Source organism: Haliaeetus leucocephalus, unplaced genomic scaffold, assembly GCF_000737465.1.
Source record: "Haliaeetus leucocephalus isolate CR32 unplaced genomic scaffold, Haliaeetus_leucocephalus-4.0 Scaffold517, whole genome shotgun sequence".
Lineage (NCBI taxonomy): Eukaryota > Metazoa > Chordata > Aves > Accipitriformes > Accipitridae > Haliaeetus > Haliaeetus leucocephalus.
This window is the reverse complement of record NW_010972953.1, coordinates 6,522,546-6,542,068: the sequence shown is the minus strand read 5'-3', so window position 1 is coordinate 6,542,068 and position 19,523 is coordinate 6,522,546. Positions and strand designations below refer to the sequence as shown.

The 19,523-nt window shown below is 41.2% G+C and overlaps 1 protein-coding gene across 4 annotated transcripts in view; it reads left to right on the top strand.

Annotated features, from left to right (window-relative positions):
- PUM1 (pumilio RNA-binding family member 1) overlaps positions 1-19,523 on the top strand; it is a 75,489-nt gene that overhangs the window by 7,176 nt on the left and 48,790 nt on the right. For all 4 annotated transcript variants that reach the window (XM_010576239.1, XM_010576240.1, XM_010576242.1 and 1 more), the window contains one exon: positions 9,178-9,246. In XM_010576239.1, the coding sequence (XP_010574541.1) occupies positions 9,178-9,246 (69 nt within the window). The remainder of the gene's footprint in view (positions 1-9,177; positions 9,247-19,523) is intronic.

Genomic DNA, 19,523 nt, shown 5'->3' with positions numbered 1-19,523 from the left:
GATTCTGTGCTGGGGTGAAACTCCACTGTTGTTAAACCCTCAAGTGAGCCCTTCGTCCTGCTGCCAACAGGCGCTGTGGCATGGGGCTGCTTGCATCTGTTTCTGACAAATGCTGAGCTTCGCACTGGCATGAGACATTGCTGTGTCCCTTCTTTACACCTTTTTCCCTCTGAATTTAAACCTTAGAAGGTCAGAGTAGGGGTAGGAGTGAAACGAAAAGCCCTCCCAGGGGTCAAATGAGCCAGATCTTAGTGTAGCCCTGAGTGCTTGCGCAAAAACATTGATCCAGACATGCACCTGGGAAGCAGAAGACTGTTTTCCCAAGGTACTGCCAGCTCCAGCAGGGCAAAATTAAGGTTGCTTCTTCTGTAATCCAATATTTTGGAAGCTTGCACCCCAAAGATATGTGCCTGAGACATCGCAGGGTAACCTAAATTCCACGTTAATGAAGCACTTCCCTTGGTGAACAATATCTGAGGAAAAACATAATTAGCTAACTAAGCCGAGCCACTCTGAAAGGCTGCCTTTCTTGCATTTATTTCTGTACCCTGAATCATTAATCATCTTGGCTAAATGCCATGTAAAGCATTAGCCAATCTGCAATTTCAATAGCTTTTTGCTTTGAATGCTAATGGTAGTAGCAATTCTAATGATGAATCCTTTACTACAAAAATAGTAGTTAAACCACCTAATCCTGTCTAATACTTGTGACTTCACATTCTTTCTTTACCGACTATTGTTATAGGAGAGGACTAAAAATAGTGCTGTAATCAGTTGATGGAACAACATATTTTAACCCTGGATCTAGTTGTTAGTGGCAAGCCTGTTGTTGACAGTGTGCGGTGCTTTTCTTGTTGTCAGCTGGTAAATACTTTTTTTTTCCTCTCCTAGATACTATATGTGTGTGTGTATGCATGCAGGGTAGATATTATTTAAATAACGTGCTATGTGAGCTGTTCAAACAAGACAAACGCAGGCAGTCTCCCACAGCTGAGTAGGAGGCATTTGTTTCCATCGGAAATTTGTAAACCTTTGGTTAATTTAAAAGGCTTTAACAACTTGTGAGTATATAAATCAAGTGCTACAAGTATTTAGGCTATTCAACCAGCTATATTTTTTTTTTCTTTCCTCTTCTCCATTCTAAGGATGTTTTATTCAGGCAGCAGCCTGAATGTTTTTGATATTGTTCTTGCTGCCTCAATCCCGGTGTTCTTGTAGTAATGTCAACCTTTTTTTGAGGAATGTTTTACTAGAAAATAAAGAGGTTTGGGGTTGTTTTGTTTTGCTGTTTTTTTCTTTTTTTTTCTATTACAAATTGAGCAAGACTTAAAATGTGGAGGCCTAATGGATGGAAACTTTACAGACACTTGCCTTTTCACGGTTGCAGAGTGCACTTGAGTTCAAAATAAATAAATATCCAAGTAATAATCACACTTTTGAGGTGCTCTAGGTAAGCGCCCATAATGTACCTGTGCAAAGAGGGAGAACTTGTAATGTCTCATCTCTTGTCTTCTCACAGAAACAAACAAATGCTATTCATCTTAGGAGCTGAGAAATCGTAACGTTTTGATCTATCCTGACAAGTATAACAGTAACACGATTTCCCGCATTACTCTGCAGGAGTAGAAAAGGAAAACAAGTGGTCTCATAGCAAGGTGGTCCCATCAAGCTTGTGCAGAGCTAAAATTGTTGGAGGGCTCCCGCCAGGCTCGCCAGGAGCACAGGCATCATCGGCAAAGACTGAAGAATGACCCCTTCCCGTGGATTTGTGGTCACAACGCCTGGCCCTTGCCTATGCTTTTGTTTGCCAGGATGGCAGATAAGTTTAGGGTGATTTGTCCAGAATTCCTTATGGTAGTATCTGTGGGATACACTGGAGTTCGTTTGCTTGGCTGGCAGGACTGAAGGCTGCAGTCGACCCTGTAATTTACTGTAGATCAAAGAAATTTTGAAAGCAGCCATTTACATGTTCCAACTTCATGAAATCCTGTCTCTGCAGTTCCTCTGTTTTAGCAGATGCTGTCCTGGGGGTTTTGCCTGCTGGTCAGAAGTGGAATTGGGGGACAGCTGGGGGCTAGATAGGTCCTGGCATAAGAAAGTGCAGGGGAAGGAGAAAGGCAGTCTTTGAAATGGGGCCACATGGGTAGCAGCGTTAGGGAGAGGGGAAATGGAGAAACTGGAGAACTGAGGCTTACAGAAGCAGCCTTCATTTGCTTTGGTTACCCTATTTAACATAATTGGCTTAATAGAAATAGATAGTTTAAGTCCTCTTCAATTGCTGTTACCGCTAATAAATGCAGATATTTGATCTGTTTAATGTTGTCCAACATCAAAAAATAAAATAAAAATCATAAACCCTCAGGCTTCATGGTACACTTTTAGAGAAAATTTTTTTAGATCATCAGCTAGAATATTTCATCAGCTAGAATTTTTAGATCATCAGTTGGTTATTTCTCAGCTTCTTTTTCTCCAAAGGATTTTCTAGTTTGTTTGCCTGTTTTTTCTCCTGTATGTTTGGCTTTTTCTTCTTTGTTTAATTCCGCCTGTCCTTTCTCTTACTGGGAGACATCACTTACATAAGGAGGAAGAAAAAATCCTTTGTGATTGAGAGTGAAACTTAGCCTTTGATAGTTTTGCTGTGCGTCTGTCTAGGTGAATATAAATTCTCCATAAACGAGGCTTCCTTAATATATAAGGCTAGTGTACAATCCCCTGAGATACCTGCAGACCATGAAATGTGATACAGTATTACACTTCGAATTTATATGTAAAGGTCATATTAGCAACCATGTTTGCTTAATATAAGGTGCAGTATTAACACTGATTATTGACATTAATATTTACTTAAAATTACAATTCAGCTACTTTGCTGGTAGCTATCAGTTTGGGGAAAAAAAAACCCTTGGATTATTCTAGAATAAAAAATATGGTACTGGAAATCCAAAAGGTAAATATACTGTTGCTCTCGTTAATTTGTTAGGTCCTTCAAATCCCTGCTTAGTAATCATAAGGACAGTTTGGGGCCCCAGTTCCTGTTAATTTAACTGACTGCAGAATTCCTTCTGACAAGTGCCATTTAGCCCTGTAGGCCTTGTTGTTTGCTAGGTTAAAATTAACCGGAGTTTTCAGTACCAGCAGTTCAGTGTGTCCTATCAGGTGCTTGGGTTTATTGCTTCTTTCTGTGGGCACACTGGTGCTTTTGCAGGTTTCCCCTGCTGATCCTTTGCTGCCTTGCAGCTTTTTAGTACTGGGGACATCACACCCTGTTTTGGGATGGCTTGTTAGAGGTGTAACAGAAGAGGTTTGGTCCTGGTCTTTGTCTGTAAGTTGTTCCCTCTGTTCTCAACCTGTTTTGTGAGCAATTCAGACCCGTGGGTCTTTGGTGATGCCTGGAATGATTGCCTAAGTCTGCTTTGCTCTTCTATAAGAAAAAAGTTGCAAAACTTCCAAATGCTGGCTATATCTGTGACAGAGTATGTTTCGAAGGGGGTGTTCAGAGGCAGGGAAAAGTGTCTTGCCTGGGTTTGTGGTGTGGTAGCTGAGCAGCAGGTCCTGTACTAAATGGTACCAGCACATAAAACATCTTTAGCTGCTGGAATATTGCTTTCTCTGTTTCTGGTACAGCTATATAAATTCAAAAGTGTTCCAGATACAGACAAGAACCTAGTGTCTGTGTAGCTTTGGGACCAGGAAAGCATTTGCTTCTGAGCTGCTGTCATTGAGTTTTGCAATGGTGAGGCCCTCTAATCTTATTTAAAAAAAAAAAAGTGTGATTGTCCTGTGTAAGATGGCTACCTGACATAAATTAGCTGTGTGCTGCTTGAGGGGCTGGAAAATCCACAGTGAGTATGTTTGATGCAGAGCTGCTGAGAGGCTCTTCTGCTGTTTGGGAGGTTGAGTCTTGAAAGTGGCCATTGGCCTAGAGAGAAATTGGTTTGCGTTGTTGCAATCTGCAGTAGGTGAGAGCAGAAAGCATTCTGTGGTTTGGCTTGTCCCCTCTAAAATAGGCGGTGGATATCTGCTATTGAAACTTGGAAAGGCCTCTCTAGCCTCAGCATGTATGAGGCCAAGGGTTTTTATTCAGGAGACTGAAAATAAGATTTGGAGGTCTGACCTAGAGTGAATGTGCAATGAATAATACAGCTGTCTCTCTCTTTATTGCATGTTTTTCGGAGCAAGGGTGGAAATTGGTTAAGAGGGCTTTTGAGAGACTGAATTGGCTTAAGCCTTGGTGAAGCGAAGCAATCTAGTGGGTTTACTCCAGTTTCTCAGTGTGGCTCGTAGTCAGTGCACTGGGCAAATCTGCTTTGGGGTATGCGCTTCCACCGTGCAGCCAGGAAATTATTTATGAGTTGGTGAAGTGGCTATAAGCTGGAGTGTGTTACAATGACACATTCATATATTAGCGTGCATGGAAATTACTCTTCTTGAATGAGATTTTCATTAATTTTGGTGAGATTTACATAATTCCTGAGTGCATACGCAGCATTTAATGTGAAGGGGAGGAATGTTCTTGTGCAATGAAATTGTTTTGTAACTCTCATTCAGTACCAGTGTTGCTGATGTACAGAGCCTTAATTTTGTTAAGTAGGCTTCAAAAGCAAGCTTGCTGGTTTTCTGCCTTATCAGAAAGAACAAGTACTCTTGACAAGGTAGGGAGGTCTGTTCTTGGTAGTTGGCGAGGATGTGCACTTTGCATTTTGCTTTGCAGAGTTGGCTTGCCTGGAAAAGGCTGAAATGGGGGTGTGACTGAGGGGTGCTGCTGGCTAAGAGCAGCAGTCAGGTTTTGTTGGATCACTTATGAGGCAGTTGGGACTACAGCTGACATCTCTTCATGTGATTCCTGACGTTTCTCGAGATCACGTCTTCCTCCAAGGAACCAGGTTGTCATGTCATATCCTGATGTCAGGGCATTGATTCCTTGTGCAGCCAAGTTCTCTTGGTGTTGTCTTCTGGATTTCTTTCAAAACTCTGGTTCAGTGGTGAACCAGATTTTATGGTAATCAAATCTCATTGACATTAGCACTCATCTATGAAGAAGTTCTTTCTCTGCGGACCTCCTTGTTTCTAGTGTTTACACCATCGTGACTGCTCTATGTGTTTGTGTTTGTTATGGGTCAGTGATAGTTAACAGGAATAGATCCTGATGAGGTGGAAGACCATCTATATAATTTAATTACCATTTCAGAGTATGGCCTGCCTTTTGGAATGCTAAGGTGTAGGAAGTCGTGATTTTGGCTTTATGTTCTGCTGTTTCAGAAGCTATTTGTTCATCTTTCAAAAGGAAGGAGACCTGTGATATTTGTGCATGCTGTGTAAGAAAATAAGGTGAAGAGGTGTTGCTATTTAATACTATAGAAGTGGGGAAATGAGAAGAGGACCTTTTGAGTACAGCCTTTAAAAACTGAAAAATAAGCTAGCCTGTATCATAAACAAATAGATACAGTGATGAGTAGAGATAAAGGAACTATGTGACTGAAAGGGCCTCAAAATTGGCAATTATATACAGTTTGAGTATACAGTGCCTGCACGAAGACCTGATTTAGAAAACATTTTTAACCATAATTGGTAGGACTGATGAAAGAGAGATGATGAGGGGTGTGACTTAAAGATCTGTAATGAATAATTTCTTCCATTATCTGACCTCTGATAGCAGATAGAGAAGCTGATATTATTTTTTCTGCTTTTGATAGTGACTGGGGTAAAGTGTATTTGGGAAGGAGATAGAGACAGCCTGTTTCTACTGTGTATCATTTAACAGGGAGATTAGGATGGCAGTTTGCAACCTAAGACATGTTTAAAGGACAGGTTCCTTCAGCCCTTACGAGGAGTGAAAATAATAGCGCTCTGTTAACTGTGCAGTTCAACCAACCAGGTATGAAAAAGCTGGAGTGCACTTTGCTTTCATGTTTATCCCCCTTTTTGCCCTTTACCACTCTTCTTATCTTGGTCTCTGTATCACCTCTGTAGTAATCAACTATCATGGCATCGTTTGAAGACAGACATGCTTCTCCACACTAGAAATGGACAAATGATCAGCACTGAGGAGAGCTATGTGTGCTTACTGGACTGTAGGTCTTGGAGAAACAGGAGTTGCTAAATTGTTGTGGTGTTTGGTGGGGGATCGTGAACTTGCATTGAAGGCTTTGACTGTTGGAGATGATGTCGTTTTTAGTTACACCAGCTCTAGCTTCTCCACCAAGAATTCAGGGCAGCATGGGAGCATGGCTCAACACGTGGATGTAACTCACATATTTGTGCTGCTGTAATTGGTTTAACGAGATGATAACACGTTTTTCTACTCAAGACAAATGTTTAAACAAGACATCTGTGAAAATGTTCTTGCATTTAATATGAACAAATAAAATACACAATTCTAGCATTTTTAAAAATGTTTGGTACAGTAAGGATGACCATGTAACATGCCGAAGTACCATAAAGATGGGTGAGGGAAGGGGCTGAGGAGTTGATTCTTGATCAGAAACTGCCTGCATGTTCTGCACAGGGCTTTCACCAGGGATGTTAGTGCAACTGAAGTTGAGAGGGGAGCTCTGCTTGGCAGTGGGGAGTTGATAGGGCTGGGATATGACAAAAACAAAGTACAAATGTCTCTTAATACCCTTTAAGCTAGGAAGGTAATGATTATATCTTTCTAGCAGCTTTATTTGAGGTTCCCATAGCACAACATCCACCTTTGGGAGTTTATTTGTTTTGGGGAAGTTGGGGGACACGCACTAAGCAGCCTTTGTTTCTCCACTAGCACTTTCCACAGCACTGCAAGTCCTGGATCAGTGCCATTGTGGCTGCATCTGTGGTTTTGCTGGGATGTTGCTTTAGCAGTGAGAGTAATGAACATCACCTACTGAATCTCTTTGTATAGCTTCTCTATTCCTCAGATGTCTCATTGAAATAATAATTTGCTGCTGTTAAGCTTTTGTGGCTTGGCATGTCTGGGGGTTGCAGCACTTTCCATGAGTTAGACTTGAAATGCTTCACAGAAGAATTAGGTCTTATTAGCTTCTGTCTCACACGAGGCAACTGAGATACCTTAGCTGGCAGATCAGTGATGGAATTGACAGTGAAGGGAAGTCCTTGGTCTTGCCTGGCACTGTAGTTTCTGGAAGGTGGAGTCCTGTTTTCACTCTGTGTGTTCGTCACTTGATGTGATAAGCGTCACCACAGAAGGTGGCAAGACTGAGGCATAACTGAAAATAACTTTCAACTGAGATACAGTAATAAGAGGATACTTTATTTTTAAACTGTGATTCTGAGTGACTGGCCATTGAGGATTTGTGAATTACATAAATATGTATTAGATAATTTAACAATATGTTACTGATCTTCTGCAAAGTAGTATTGTCACAGAACAGTAGAAGAATTCAGAGTGGAGGGGACTTCTGGAGGTTATCTGTGGTGCTTTCCCTACATCTGATATTCTTGGATGAGGTCTATTGAATCTTTTCTTAAAATAGAAATAAAGCGTAATCACAACAAAGTCTTGACTTCGTTCTGCTGGAAATAGTGGCATGAGTATCAGAAGTCAGGGTTAAGGTCAGTGAACATGGTGTAACTGCTTACAGCACTGGTCACTGGCAGCATGGTGCGTTAGCATCTAAACCAGTTTTTGGTTTTTTCGTCCTATAAATCACCCATCAGGTATTACTGGGTTCCTTCCCTTGGCCTAGAGGAGGCTGTGTCCAAATCACCTGCAATGTCTTCAGTGGTGACATGACTAAACACTGCACATTAAAAAGAATCCATAAGGGACTGCAGTGAACAGAGTGTGTGGATTACTCATAAATAAGTGTTTTACAAACTGTTACCCCTGCTCTAGCAGAAAGGTGTATCAGATCTGTTGGGTAGCAGGGATTATGTAAACATTGAGTAGGAGGTGTGTAGTATTGCCTATGTGCCATCATAAGTGTTTGTGGCTGTTGTAATAAGTGCTGCTTTGATACAGGTGTGTTATCTGAGGAGGCCAATAATTTAGGCTGAATCCTAGCACGTGGTTGTACTTCTGTGCTTTCTTCTCAAGCCCATAGTTGGTTTTTTGGGGGGGGGGGGGGGGGGGGGGTGGTTTTGTTTTTTTTTTTCTTTGCTTCTGCACGTGTGTTCAATGGCTGCATCTGTAGGGACTTGCCTGGATGAGATTTGGGAATGAAATCAGAAGTGTTTTCTTGCATTTTCAAAATATCTGACTTACTTAGCTAACAGTTTTAAGTTGCTGCTTTTTTTTTTTCCTGTTCTAATTCAATCAATTTTCATCAAACCATGATCCAAAGCAGAAAATGGCACAGCTGGCCAAGTAAATGTATAGCTACAAGTCCTCCAGGTGAGCAAGGCCAGTGTCAACTCCCAGGGCCCTCCTCTTGTTCCTGCAGTGCCTGAGCTCTGCCCTGCGTGAATCTGGAAGGACTGCTTCACTATTGCCTTTCCCTTGCGTGCCTTGCCTTAGCTGGGGCCCCCAGCATAGCCACGGAGCTGCGTGGCTGCCATGCCACACACCGGCAACCTCTCGGGAATGAGAAAAAGGCCATACCCCCTCAGGGGTTTTCTTAAGGTCTTTTGCAGCCCAGTTTGTGCTTCTGGATTTCCAGTTTGAGACATTGTTGTGGGTACAGTAACTAAAATAGGCAACTGATCTTAAGGCATTGCTTGCTCTCCTTTCTTCATCTCCTGCCCCCCATTTCAAATGGTGTTATTTCATTTAATTTGTTTTTTGTTTCTACCATTGTGTTTTTCATATCAATGTAACTTGAATATAAATCTGCCTATTTTATACAAAAGTCTTTACTTGATTTTCACCTGAAAGGAAATTATGCTGTCTTGCTTGCTTATGCATTGACTCCCTCACCTGAAATCATGCAACTTACTGTGAAATATTAGTCTTTGCAGTGAACTTAACAAAGGCAGTTGCATTGGACTTTGTGTGTCTTAAAAGTAATTGCTAGTTTTTCCTTTTTTGTGTGTGTATAAATCTAACACTATAAACGTTGTAGCTTCTGGGAGTCTTAAAGGTAAGTCATCTTTTGGAGCTCAATAACCTCGTTATATGCTGTAATATGGAATGTAGCTCTCAGTTTGTATCAGAAAAATTGCTATAAACTATGATTATCATTAAAAAAACCACACACACAAGCATTTCCTCATGTATTTTTCTTGCCCGTCTATAAATAGGTGCGTTCCATGGATGAACTGAATCATGATTTTCAAGCGCTTGCTCTGGAAGGACGGGCTATGGGAGAGGTAAGTGAAAGGCCTATAGAGAAAAGTCTGTGTATTTTGGGGGGAGGAGGAAAATAAATAACAGTTTTTGAGGCTGCTGGAATGATTCTGAACTTGAGAGCTCTCCATTATGACTGTGAAGCTTGTGTGTGTGTGTGTGTGTGTGTCCGTGTGCACTTTAACAAAAACCTGTCAGGCTGGAATACATCTTAGTAGGAGGAACAGCTAAGCCCTCCACCTGTTGTATCATCAAACAGTAAAATGGTGGTTGTAAAAGAACAGTTAGAAATATGTCTTGTGACAAGTGTTACAATACTTGTAGCATGTTTATTTTGGGATCCAGTGATCTCAGACCCCATAATATTGTGGGTTTAGTTGTCTGTCATTGTCTGCTGCCCTGTTTCCACTCCTGGCCACCTTTTGGCTCTTGTCATAAAGCACAGCACTGTGTTTAACGTTTAAAGTAACTGGGCAACGTAATCAAGGGCTGCAGAAGTGATAAGTGCTTCGGACAGGTCAAAGGACTGAGCAGGGAGTTGTCAGATAATGGGCCCTTCAGTTCTAACTTTATAGAAATCCAGTGAGAGTTATTTTAATCTCACAGGGCAGTAAGGAGGTGGCGGATTTGGGGGAAATGGCCATTGGTTTTGTTTGAAAAGAGAGAATTTACTTATTTTTAGAGTGACTTGAAAGAATAGCAAGTTACTGTAGTTGGCTATGTTAGGTTCCTGCAAGTTGGATACAAATGCTTCTTTTCCTTGCCTCGTTCCCTTCTCCTTTATAGTCAATCTGTTTAGAGGCTTGTGGAAGAACAGAGATGAGAACATCATGTCTTGTAGGAGGATATTAATGTGTGGCAGGTAACCTAGATGCAGGTCTGTTGTTTTGGAGAGACTTCCTTTTTGCATTCCTGTCTGTCAAGTTCAGGCTAGTTCATTTTCTCCATGTTTAGTCCATCCTATCTCTGTTACCTAGTTTATGAGCCAGCCTAAAAATAAATCCCTAGAACCCAAAAATTACTGTTGTGGAGAAAACAGCACACTAGGACTGTTGTGTGGTGGGATTCATAAGAAGATGCCCTCTCTCAGATGAAAGACCTCAGGGAATTCATGGTGCTTGCAGCTTAGCTTCTCTCCTCTCCTCCCTTCCTTCTCTGGAAGATCGTAATACTGAGTTGCATTTTAATTTGACAGTACTTGATAGGAAAATCTCTGTTTCTCTAGGTTATGTTAACCTACATTGAGACTATTGACTAAGAGTAGATGAAAATGATTTACAAAGGAGAAAGCATGACATTAAAAATCTGTCTAAAGTTGCTGAAAAACAGCTGATGTGCCTCCATATGAAGCACGCCAGTGGAATGACGGGGGTGTGAATGTTCTGTGAATATTATTTTTTAACACCTCACTTGGGCAAGACATTCATTTTCAGATACAAAGCCTACAGGCTCTTTGAAAGCCCATTAAGAGTAAATACAGAACTTGTTTTGTACTTAATGTGGCATTAGGTCATGTTAGCTTAAATGCCTGAAGGCATTCCTAAATATGCTGATTTTTACCAACTCTTAGTTTATTTAGCCATTTCTTGAGAGAAGTGAGTTTGGGTTTGGTTTTTTGAGGATGTGAAGTTTGCCTTCCAATGATGACTCACCCTCCCCCCCTTCTAACGTGTGATGCAGAAAGTTTTGGAGATGGCATTCTTTTGTCACTGGGCTTTTCCACATGCTGGAATGTGCATGTTTTTCCAGGAAAGGTGACATTTTGCCCTTCTCTCTAAGCTAAGACACTATTTCTTGTTTCTCTTGGTGTTTTTCTTCCTCAGTCCCACAGTTTTCTTTCTTTATCCATTGAATTTTATCTGTATTTCCCCAAGATATTTCAACATAGATCCATCTGGCCAATTTAAGGAACTATATAAACTGAGATCCCCACAGGATATGCATATTGGCTTTCAAGACTGTGTTCTTCAACTACAGACTTTGATTTTGTGCAGCATGCCCTATTGTTGTTTAGATGCCTTAGCAAGGCACTGATGGTTTCCTCCCTTCCTCCTGTTCCTGGAATGTGAAGGAAACTTGTGGAGAAAGTTCTAAGAAAAAATTTAAGTCTAAAATAAATGAGGAAAAGAGCAAATTTTATTTGTATTTCTTGATCTTGTGTCTTCTGAGCTTTACCTGCAGGAAGTGTCAATAGTCTCATACTTTTGAGGTGATAGTGAAAAACCTGGAGGAGAAAGATGAAGAAAAGTGTTTATACATTTAGTGTATCTCTTTATCTTGTTTTCTTGCTGCTTAGTAAGCAACATCATCATAATTTTAGGGACTTAGAGGAGTTTGTGCCTCTGAAGATGTCAGAGTGCTGGTAAACAGTTAAATCTCTTCTCTGGATTTTGACAGCAGGATAGGTAGTATTTGGTGATGAACAGATATCCTAATCTGGGGAAACTAAGAATAGTTAGAAACCCCACAACTTCCATCTGCCTTGTGGCTGTTTCTATCCTCAAAATCCCACCCTCCCCCACTGCAAGCGGCCTTCTACCCCCCTAAATTTCTGTATGAGTGGAAGTGCAATACTTTCTCAAGTGTGAGATTGAAAAGAAGAGCCACAGAAACCCTTTTGCTCCACTCTAAAATGGAAAAGATTTGGGCCATTGATAGTGAACATGGTCAATAATGTTGAAAGTAGCCTTCTGAAAGACTCCCCTTTTTAGCACTTTGTACAGGTTGTTAGCTGTAATGAAGGAAGTCATCTTGGAGCCTCACTACAAGTCACGTAAGCGTAATAAAATCTTCACTAGTTTCGTACCAAACTCCGCTTCTTAGCATATGTTGAACTGCAAAGTAATAAAAAGCAATGGTTTATAGCAATTGGTGAAGAAAGAGAATGGCGCTTCAGAAGTTGTATGTAGAGGCCAGTCGGTTTTGCTGCTTTAGCTGCTTTGGACCAGAACGTGTGTCCATGCTGCTTGTCTTCTGAGGTCTTTGATCACACGGCAGTGATACTTATCTGAGGCTTAACATGAGCTATGCAAGTTCTTTCTTTTCTGGCCTTTGGGGCAGGGGAGCTGAATATCTGCTTTTCTTCGCTTAAATCCCTCTTATCTGTAGCTTTGCAATATTGAATATTCGTGCACTGTCTTTTGGGGATAGTGGACAGTGCAGAGAGACTGTGAGGTGGTGTTTGTCATCAGTGCATTACATGCATTTTGAACTGTGGCAACATTATTGATTTGGTAGTATGTTATGCTGCGAGATAAGCCTCTGTCTAGAATAAAAGAGCAGCTGGGTGAGTAGCTAGCTGTAACTTAATCCGAGAGGGTGGGAGGAGGATGGGAACAGAAAGACATTAGGCAACTGGTAGGTACTTAACTTCAAAAATAGAAGGAATTGGACCAAAAATTTTGAAGTATGAATATCAGAGGTAACAGTGAATCTCACCCTACACTTGAAAAGAAATGCTGGTAAGAAATATTTTCCACTTCATCAGACGAGCATTTAATTATTGCTCTCTGCTGCTGTCGCCCGCGGGTTTTAGTGCTGGAGTCTAGTGTAGGTCTGGCTCTGGCCAAACAGTGAAATTGCTACAACCCCCTTGTTTCTTTGTAGCAGAGCTCTTAAACCTCAAAGGCTGAAGTGATAGGTGGTTCACCACGCACACATTTACGTCCCCTTGATGCGATTGATTAGGTCCTAGATAAGTCCCTGCCTCTCCAGTGACAAGCGCTTTTTTTTAAGCAGACTTGTTGTGACACTGGGCCTAGACATTCTTGTATCTGGTTTAAAAAAAATAACCGAACAAAAACCAAGCAAAAAAAACCCCACCTAAAAAAACCCCACATGACTCTGCTTTCCCTGCTAATGATGCCTTTACTGTGTTCTCATAAATTTATGATTCATTGGCAGCTGGGCTGGGGAGTATTGTCAGTTTTTGAATAATGTTTCTGGACAGTTTTGAATGTTTCTGTTCAGTTCCCCACCCCCCTCCCTCCACCCCCCTTCAATTTATCTAGCGCTAGCAGCATTAGAAATGGGAGGATTGAAGCAGTGTTTGAAGTGTGATGGTGCCACAGCAGCTATGCTGGCACATCAGGATGGCTCAGTGCAGGGTCTGAGAGCACCAGAACCAGGGCAAGAGCTGAGCAAAAAAACTTGCCAGGAGATGGTTAGGCTGGCAGCTGTGGAGGGACAGCTTACAGCTGCAGGGCCAGTGAAATGCAGTTAGACTGCTTAACAGCTTGCCATCCTGGCAACTTGGAGATTTTTTTTAAATTTTTTTTTAACCTTCCCCACTATATGCCCAATCTTATGATCCTGCCCCTTTTTTTGGTGTTATCAGACCCTCTTGCGAGCCAGTTTAACTCCCTGAGGTGGCAGAAAGCTGCCTGTTCTTTGAGACAGGAGAGCAAAAGTTGCCCTTGAGGCAGCTGTCACAGGTGGCATTCCATCTTGGATTGCTTGTTGTGTGCTCAGCCTCCCTACCTTGTTTGGTTTTTAGATGGCAAGTTTTTTTAGGTTAGATAACATCTTAGTGTTTGTAAACCTGCAGTGCTGCCCAAATGTGACTTGTAAATACATGCTCTGCCTTCTCCTACCTGTTGCTGCAGATAAACTGAGTTCTCCAACTGCACAGATGGCTTCTTTTATCTTAATATTTGGCTTGTCTGAAGGGGATCAGTTTACTTAATTTGTCTAATTCATAATCCCATCTCAGTGGGATCTATATGCACAGGCTCTGTACTTGTTCATTGTAGAATTGCTTTTGTTGATGTGTAAGTCGTCCCCTCCCCTCCTCCCTGCTCTGCTAAATTGAATATTGGCCTAACTCTCTAAGTCCTCTGTAAGAGGGCTTAGAAGGATTATTTTCATGTTAGATAGGGTCAATTTTAATAAAAACTGGGGAACAAATAAACTAGTCTCGTTCTAAACTGCTGCATGTTCTTTTTTAATTTCCAACCTGAAGAACGGGATGATATTCACTTGAAATAATTTTGTTGGTTTGGGTTTTTTCCATTGCAACTGACAACTTTCCCCGAGGAAAAATTAATTGTCTTGGCAGCCTGTTGCATAATTCAGTACAGATGATTACTGTTTGCTAAACCTCTACTTTTGGTTGGAGCAGTTCTTGACAGAACAAGGACCCCCATTGCCATCTGTTAGTATTGTCTTTTGGTTTTTCTCCTCCCCAGTATCTGTAAATACATCTGGAATCTGTATGTGAAATAAACATTTGTATTCTGTTTCTTTCTGCTTGTGGTACAGAGCTTCCAGAAACTTTCTGTTTCTGGGGGGAAAAGATTCAACTATAGGGGACAGAGTTGTAGTTGGCTGTGCAGTAAGGGGGTGTGTGTGTGCACTAGACAGTGAGTATTAGGATTTTTTCTAATCCTTGTCTGTGATTCACTGCAAAACCGTAAGAAGGTGTTCAGGTGCAGTTCTTCAGGATCTTGGTGGTAAGTGGATGTGTCTTCACCCTTAAGAAAGGGGCAGAGGGTAGTTGAAACAATAAAGGGCTAAATTAGTCTCAGGTTGCCCTCCAGCCAGAGGAAATGGTCTTGCTACCTTTTGTGGTAGTGACCCAGTTTGTATGGTCAGGAAAATTGAAATATTTATTTAAATAAGTGACCAGAATACAAATAAAAGCTTGGTCTGTGTATTCCACTTCATAACACAGCTTGTTGCTGTGGTTTGTAAGCATATACTCATATGAAGTGCTCATTTTCGTTATCTTTCAATTAGGAGTGTCTGCCTGGTTTATGCAGCTATATGTGAAGTGTGTCTGAACTTGGTGCTTCATGTCTGTGGATGTCCCTTTCCACATCTTTAGTGTATAATTTCATTGTAATTGAGATTTGAAAGTGCTTTGTGAGATGCAGCACGCCTGCATTGGCAGTACTGGTTTAAGGTATTCTTGTTCTTACAGCAGCCAGGGGGTGCTTGCACATGTGCTGCAAACTTCTCCCCTTACCTCCTCGAGCCCTCTCAGCAGCCAGATTTGCAGACTGCTCTTGGCAAGGGCTCTGAACAATTTGCAATGTGGACCTGCAAAAGATTGCTCCTTCTGAAGAGGGGCTTTGAGTGCTCTGCGTGCTCTGGCACCTGGGACACGCAGAGGGAAATATCTTTGCCTACTGTTGCTGCTGAAGACAAAGTATTGTCGAAGCATGGCCTTACTCAGATGAATTCTGCTGGAGCTGCTGGTTTGGAAATGTGTTGTAAATTTTAAAATGGTAGAAATGAAAAATCTCATTTTGTTGCCACTGTTTATGTTTAATGAGAAAGCAAGTACCTCAAAATACTAAAACCAAGAAGGGAGGTTGAACTTGGTTACCTCTAGCAGACTTCTTCAGGAGAAGTAACTACTGAACTTTTATGTGTGTTTGCTTCAGATTTTAGCATTGCTTTAAAAATGTTGAGGTTACCTATTGTGTAATGTATGTGACTGTACTTACCAGGCTGTTGCTGGGCTTCCTGTTGCCCTTTTCTGTGCTTGTTTACAGATGCAGATTTTCTCTTAGGTTTAAATTATACTTGATTTTTTTGCTTAAGTTCCATTTTGTCTTTTACCTTAAAGTAGAAATAAATTTCATGAGCTAAGAAAGCAATAGTGAATTCTAGTGTATATCAGGAAAACTTATTAACATTTTGGAAACTCAGGAGCTTATGAAAGGAGTTTTAATTTTCTTGTAAACTAGAGATTGCTCTTTCCTTGGAAGGAAAATACTCTATTCTGCTCACTTCTTTCCTGTCTTCTTTCTGCAAACCGATGCCCCTTCTCATGCTTTATTTGAGGTGTGACTGCAGAACAGATTGTATACTTCTACACTGTAAGGTATTGTCAAAGGAAATGAGAGTGTTTAGTTGCAGCTAACATTTTGTTTAATCAGTCCATATCGCTTTCTTCTTCAAAATTACTTGAAATGGAATGACGAGGAGAGTAGTTATTTTTGCTGGGGGCAGCAGCAGGAGTGAAAAAGCTGCATTTTAAGAAATATGGGAATGACAGAAGCTTAAAAAAAATTGTAACACACCTGATGTGTGTTTATGTTTATAAATACTAGAGAGCATAGACTTGGGTTTCACCTCCTTAATGTCACCCTGTGGTGCAGATGGAGGAACAGGTCTGTGTGTTTTGAAATGAGTTTTGCTGATGGGAGTCATTTGTCCTTACAGTTGTCTTGCGTTACTTTTGGATTACATAAAAGGGGAGTGCGGTGCAAGTTTCCCTGCTTTATTGTTCAGCTGAGAGAATCATGAGCAGTCCTACACTGTGTTTATGATGCAATGATAATTCCTAAATCATCAACACATTTTTAAAAAATGAGTGATGTGCCGATATCTCATGATGCTTCTTTTGCTGGTTGCAGAAGAGCAGCTGGGGGAAGCACTGTGTTCTCTACTCAGTGGTTTGTGAGTTAAAAGAACAAGTTGAGTCTTGTCCTCTCAGTAGGAAGAAGACAGTAGAAACCCAGAGGAAGCTTAGCACTTGAATTAAAATGCTTTCTTACTTTGAATTTTAACCTTTCTGAGAGGTTTGGGTGGAAGTGACTTGCTGCTGAAAAAGAATGAAACTAGAATGGGATACCTTATAGAGAAAGTAGGCAATTAAATGGTCTTGCTTGGACAGACTGTGTGCAAGATATGGAGTTTGTAGACATGGATAGTGTGCCAAATATTGAAGAACTGGGGAAAACAAGTTTGGCGTTTCTGAACTGAAAAGTTCTGATACTCAAAGCCAGTGTTTTCAATGAATATTTGACTGTAGGGAAAGGGAGACTTCTTGGACACAAGGAAGAAATTCTTTACAGTGAGGGTGGTGAGACAGTGGCACAGGTTGCCCAGAGAAGTTGTGGATCATAGAATCATAGAATGGTTTGGGTTGGAAGGGACCTTTAAAGGTCATCTAGTCCAACCCCTCTGCAATGAGTGGGGACATCTTCCAATAGATCAGGTTGCTCAGAGTCCCATCCAACCTGACCTTGAATGTTTCCAGGGATGGGGCATTGACCACCTCTCTGAGCAGCCTGTTCCACTGTCTCACCACCCTCATGGTAAAAAATTTCTTCCTTATATCTAGTCTGAATTTACCCTCTTTTAGTTTAAAACCATTACCCCTTGTCCTATTGCTACAGGCCCTATGAAAAGGTTTGTCCCCATCTTTCATATAAGCTGTCTTTAAGTACCGAAAGGCTGCAATAACGTCTCCCTGGAGTCTTCTCTTCTCCAGGCTGAACAACCCCAACCTTTCTTCATAGGAGAGGTGTTCCATCCCTCTGATCATTTTTGTGGATGCCTCATTATTGGAAGTGTTCAAGGACAGGTTGGACGTGGCTTTGGGCAACCTGAAAGATGCTGAAAAGATGTCTATGCTTGTTGTGGGGGGGTGTGTGAATTAGATGATCTTTGAAGGTCCCTTCCAGCCCAAACCATTCTGTGATTCTAGATTCAGCATCTGTAATGAATACTGCAAAGCAGGGTGGGTACAAGTCCTGCATGTCCCTGACCCTGAAGCTTTTTGTACAGCTATTTCATCTACCCTAGGGACAGCCCAGGTACTGGAGTCCGTATGTCCAGGTGGGGTTGAAGTGCACAGACCTCTGAAGGACTTTGGAGTACGCTGCATTGTGCTTAGGCATAGAAGGTGAATGGGCTCATCTCATCCTTAGTTTGAAAAATAACCTGGAGATTTTTGCTTTCGAATTAGTAGGAGGAAGGCTATTGCAAGTTGGAAGAGGATGTTGGAAGAGATGGTGGCAATAAGTTATACAAGCATATACTTTCAGTAAAAGAAAAACAGCAATTTAATTTAGCAACACTTTTCCGTAAATAAGTTTTGTTTTAACACTGTGGCAGCGCACACACACATGCACGGTGTCTTCAGCCTTCTAGGAGGATCTCGTCTGGTTCAGAAGTGGCAACCTCTATGCTGGAGCTCCTGGTGTGCCTGGTACAACAGGAGTGTAACTGGCACATTTCATCCTAAAATTTGACCTGTTACATGTTAGTCTGAGATGTTGATTCAACCTCTGTAGGTGAGGATTGCTTTGTTTTACATTCCTGTGTACTTGTATAGACAATATGCGGGGTATGCATAAATGTTTCAGTTCAGCTGGAAAATGCCCCCGCGCCAGCTCTTGCTCAGGGCTTACAGTCAGCAGTGGGCTGAGGAGCTGGGAGCGTGTTTCTGCTGCTGTAAAACTTGCCTGTCTGTGTACAGCTTGAGGTTTGACTGAGAGCCCCTGAAGCAGCAGTGCTTCTGCTCTGAGGTCTGCTCAGGTGCTGTGCCTGCCCTCCATCTTGTGCCTGTACAAGTTTTTTTTTCCAAAGGGATTGCATTTATTTATTTATTTTCCCTTGTAGGCATCTACCATGTTTAAGTCAAGGATTGATCCTATTCTCTACTGATCTTGGCACAAAAGCAAGGTTACTTTTAGTCAATAGCAACGTCGAGCATTAGTTAAATAGCTGAATGTAATTGCTGTCTTATCTGTGGTGTTGTGTGGGGTTTTGTTTTGGTTTTTTGGTTGGTTTTTGTGTTTTGGTTGTTGTTTGGTTGTGCTTTTTTTTGGTTTTGGTTTGTTTGGGTTTTTTGTTTGTTTTTTTTTTTTTAGAATTTGCCAGGAATTCTGCTTTTCAGGTGTGGGGTAAAATTTATGTTGCTTTCACTATAATACCTATCTTCAGTGTAATCTGTCCAGTTACCCAAATCTGAACGTTGGGTGTAATCTCATACGTACAGACTTGCTTAGCAATACGTTTCTGAGTAAACAGGTCTTCCTGAAGTTAAAAAGTAAACAGTGAGCACAACTTTTCTGATTGTCTGTCTTAAACCAGAGTACGCTACAAGCTGGGAGCTCTTAAATCATTTATGCTTGCTTCGTCGTCATCCAGCAGCCTATTTACTGTGTTATGCTGTAGCCTTAAATTTGCATGTCTGCTGATGGAGTATAGAGTTATCAACACTTCTAATATATAGGAGGCATTGACTAATCTGATGATTCTTGTTTGTTCTATGGTAATTTCAAACAGATGCAAGTACTTGTTAATCTTCCAGTTCTTTTAGTTTTATTCCAACTTCAGCAGGCAAGGCTCATTTATTTTGTTAATTTGCTATGAATGTACTGTTGTTTTCTGTCTGAATTGCATACATCTCATTCAGCCAGAAGATTTAATTTGAAGATTGTATGCTTGACATCTAAGGCACTTAAGCAGGGCTTGGAATTCCCCTTGCCATATGTAGATGCCGCGTGGCAGGTGTTTCCTTGGTGAAGCTGGTATTTTCAAAATACATCTGCTGAACAGG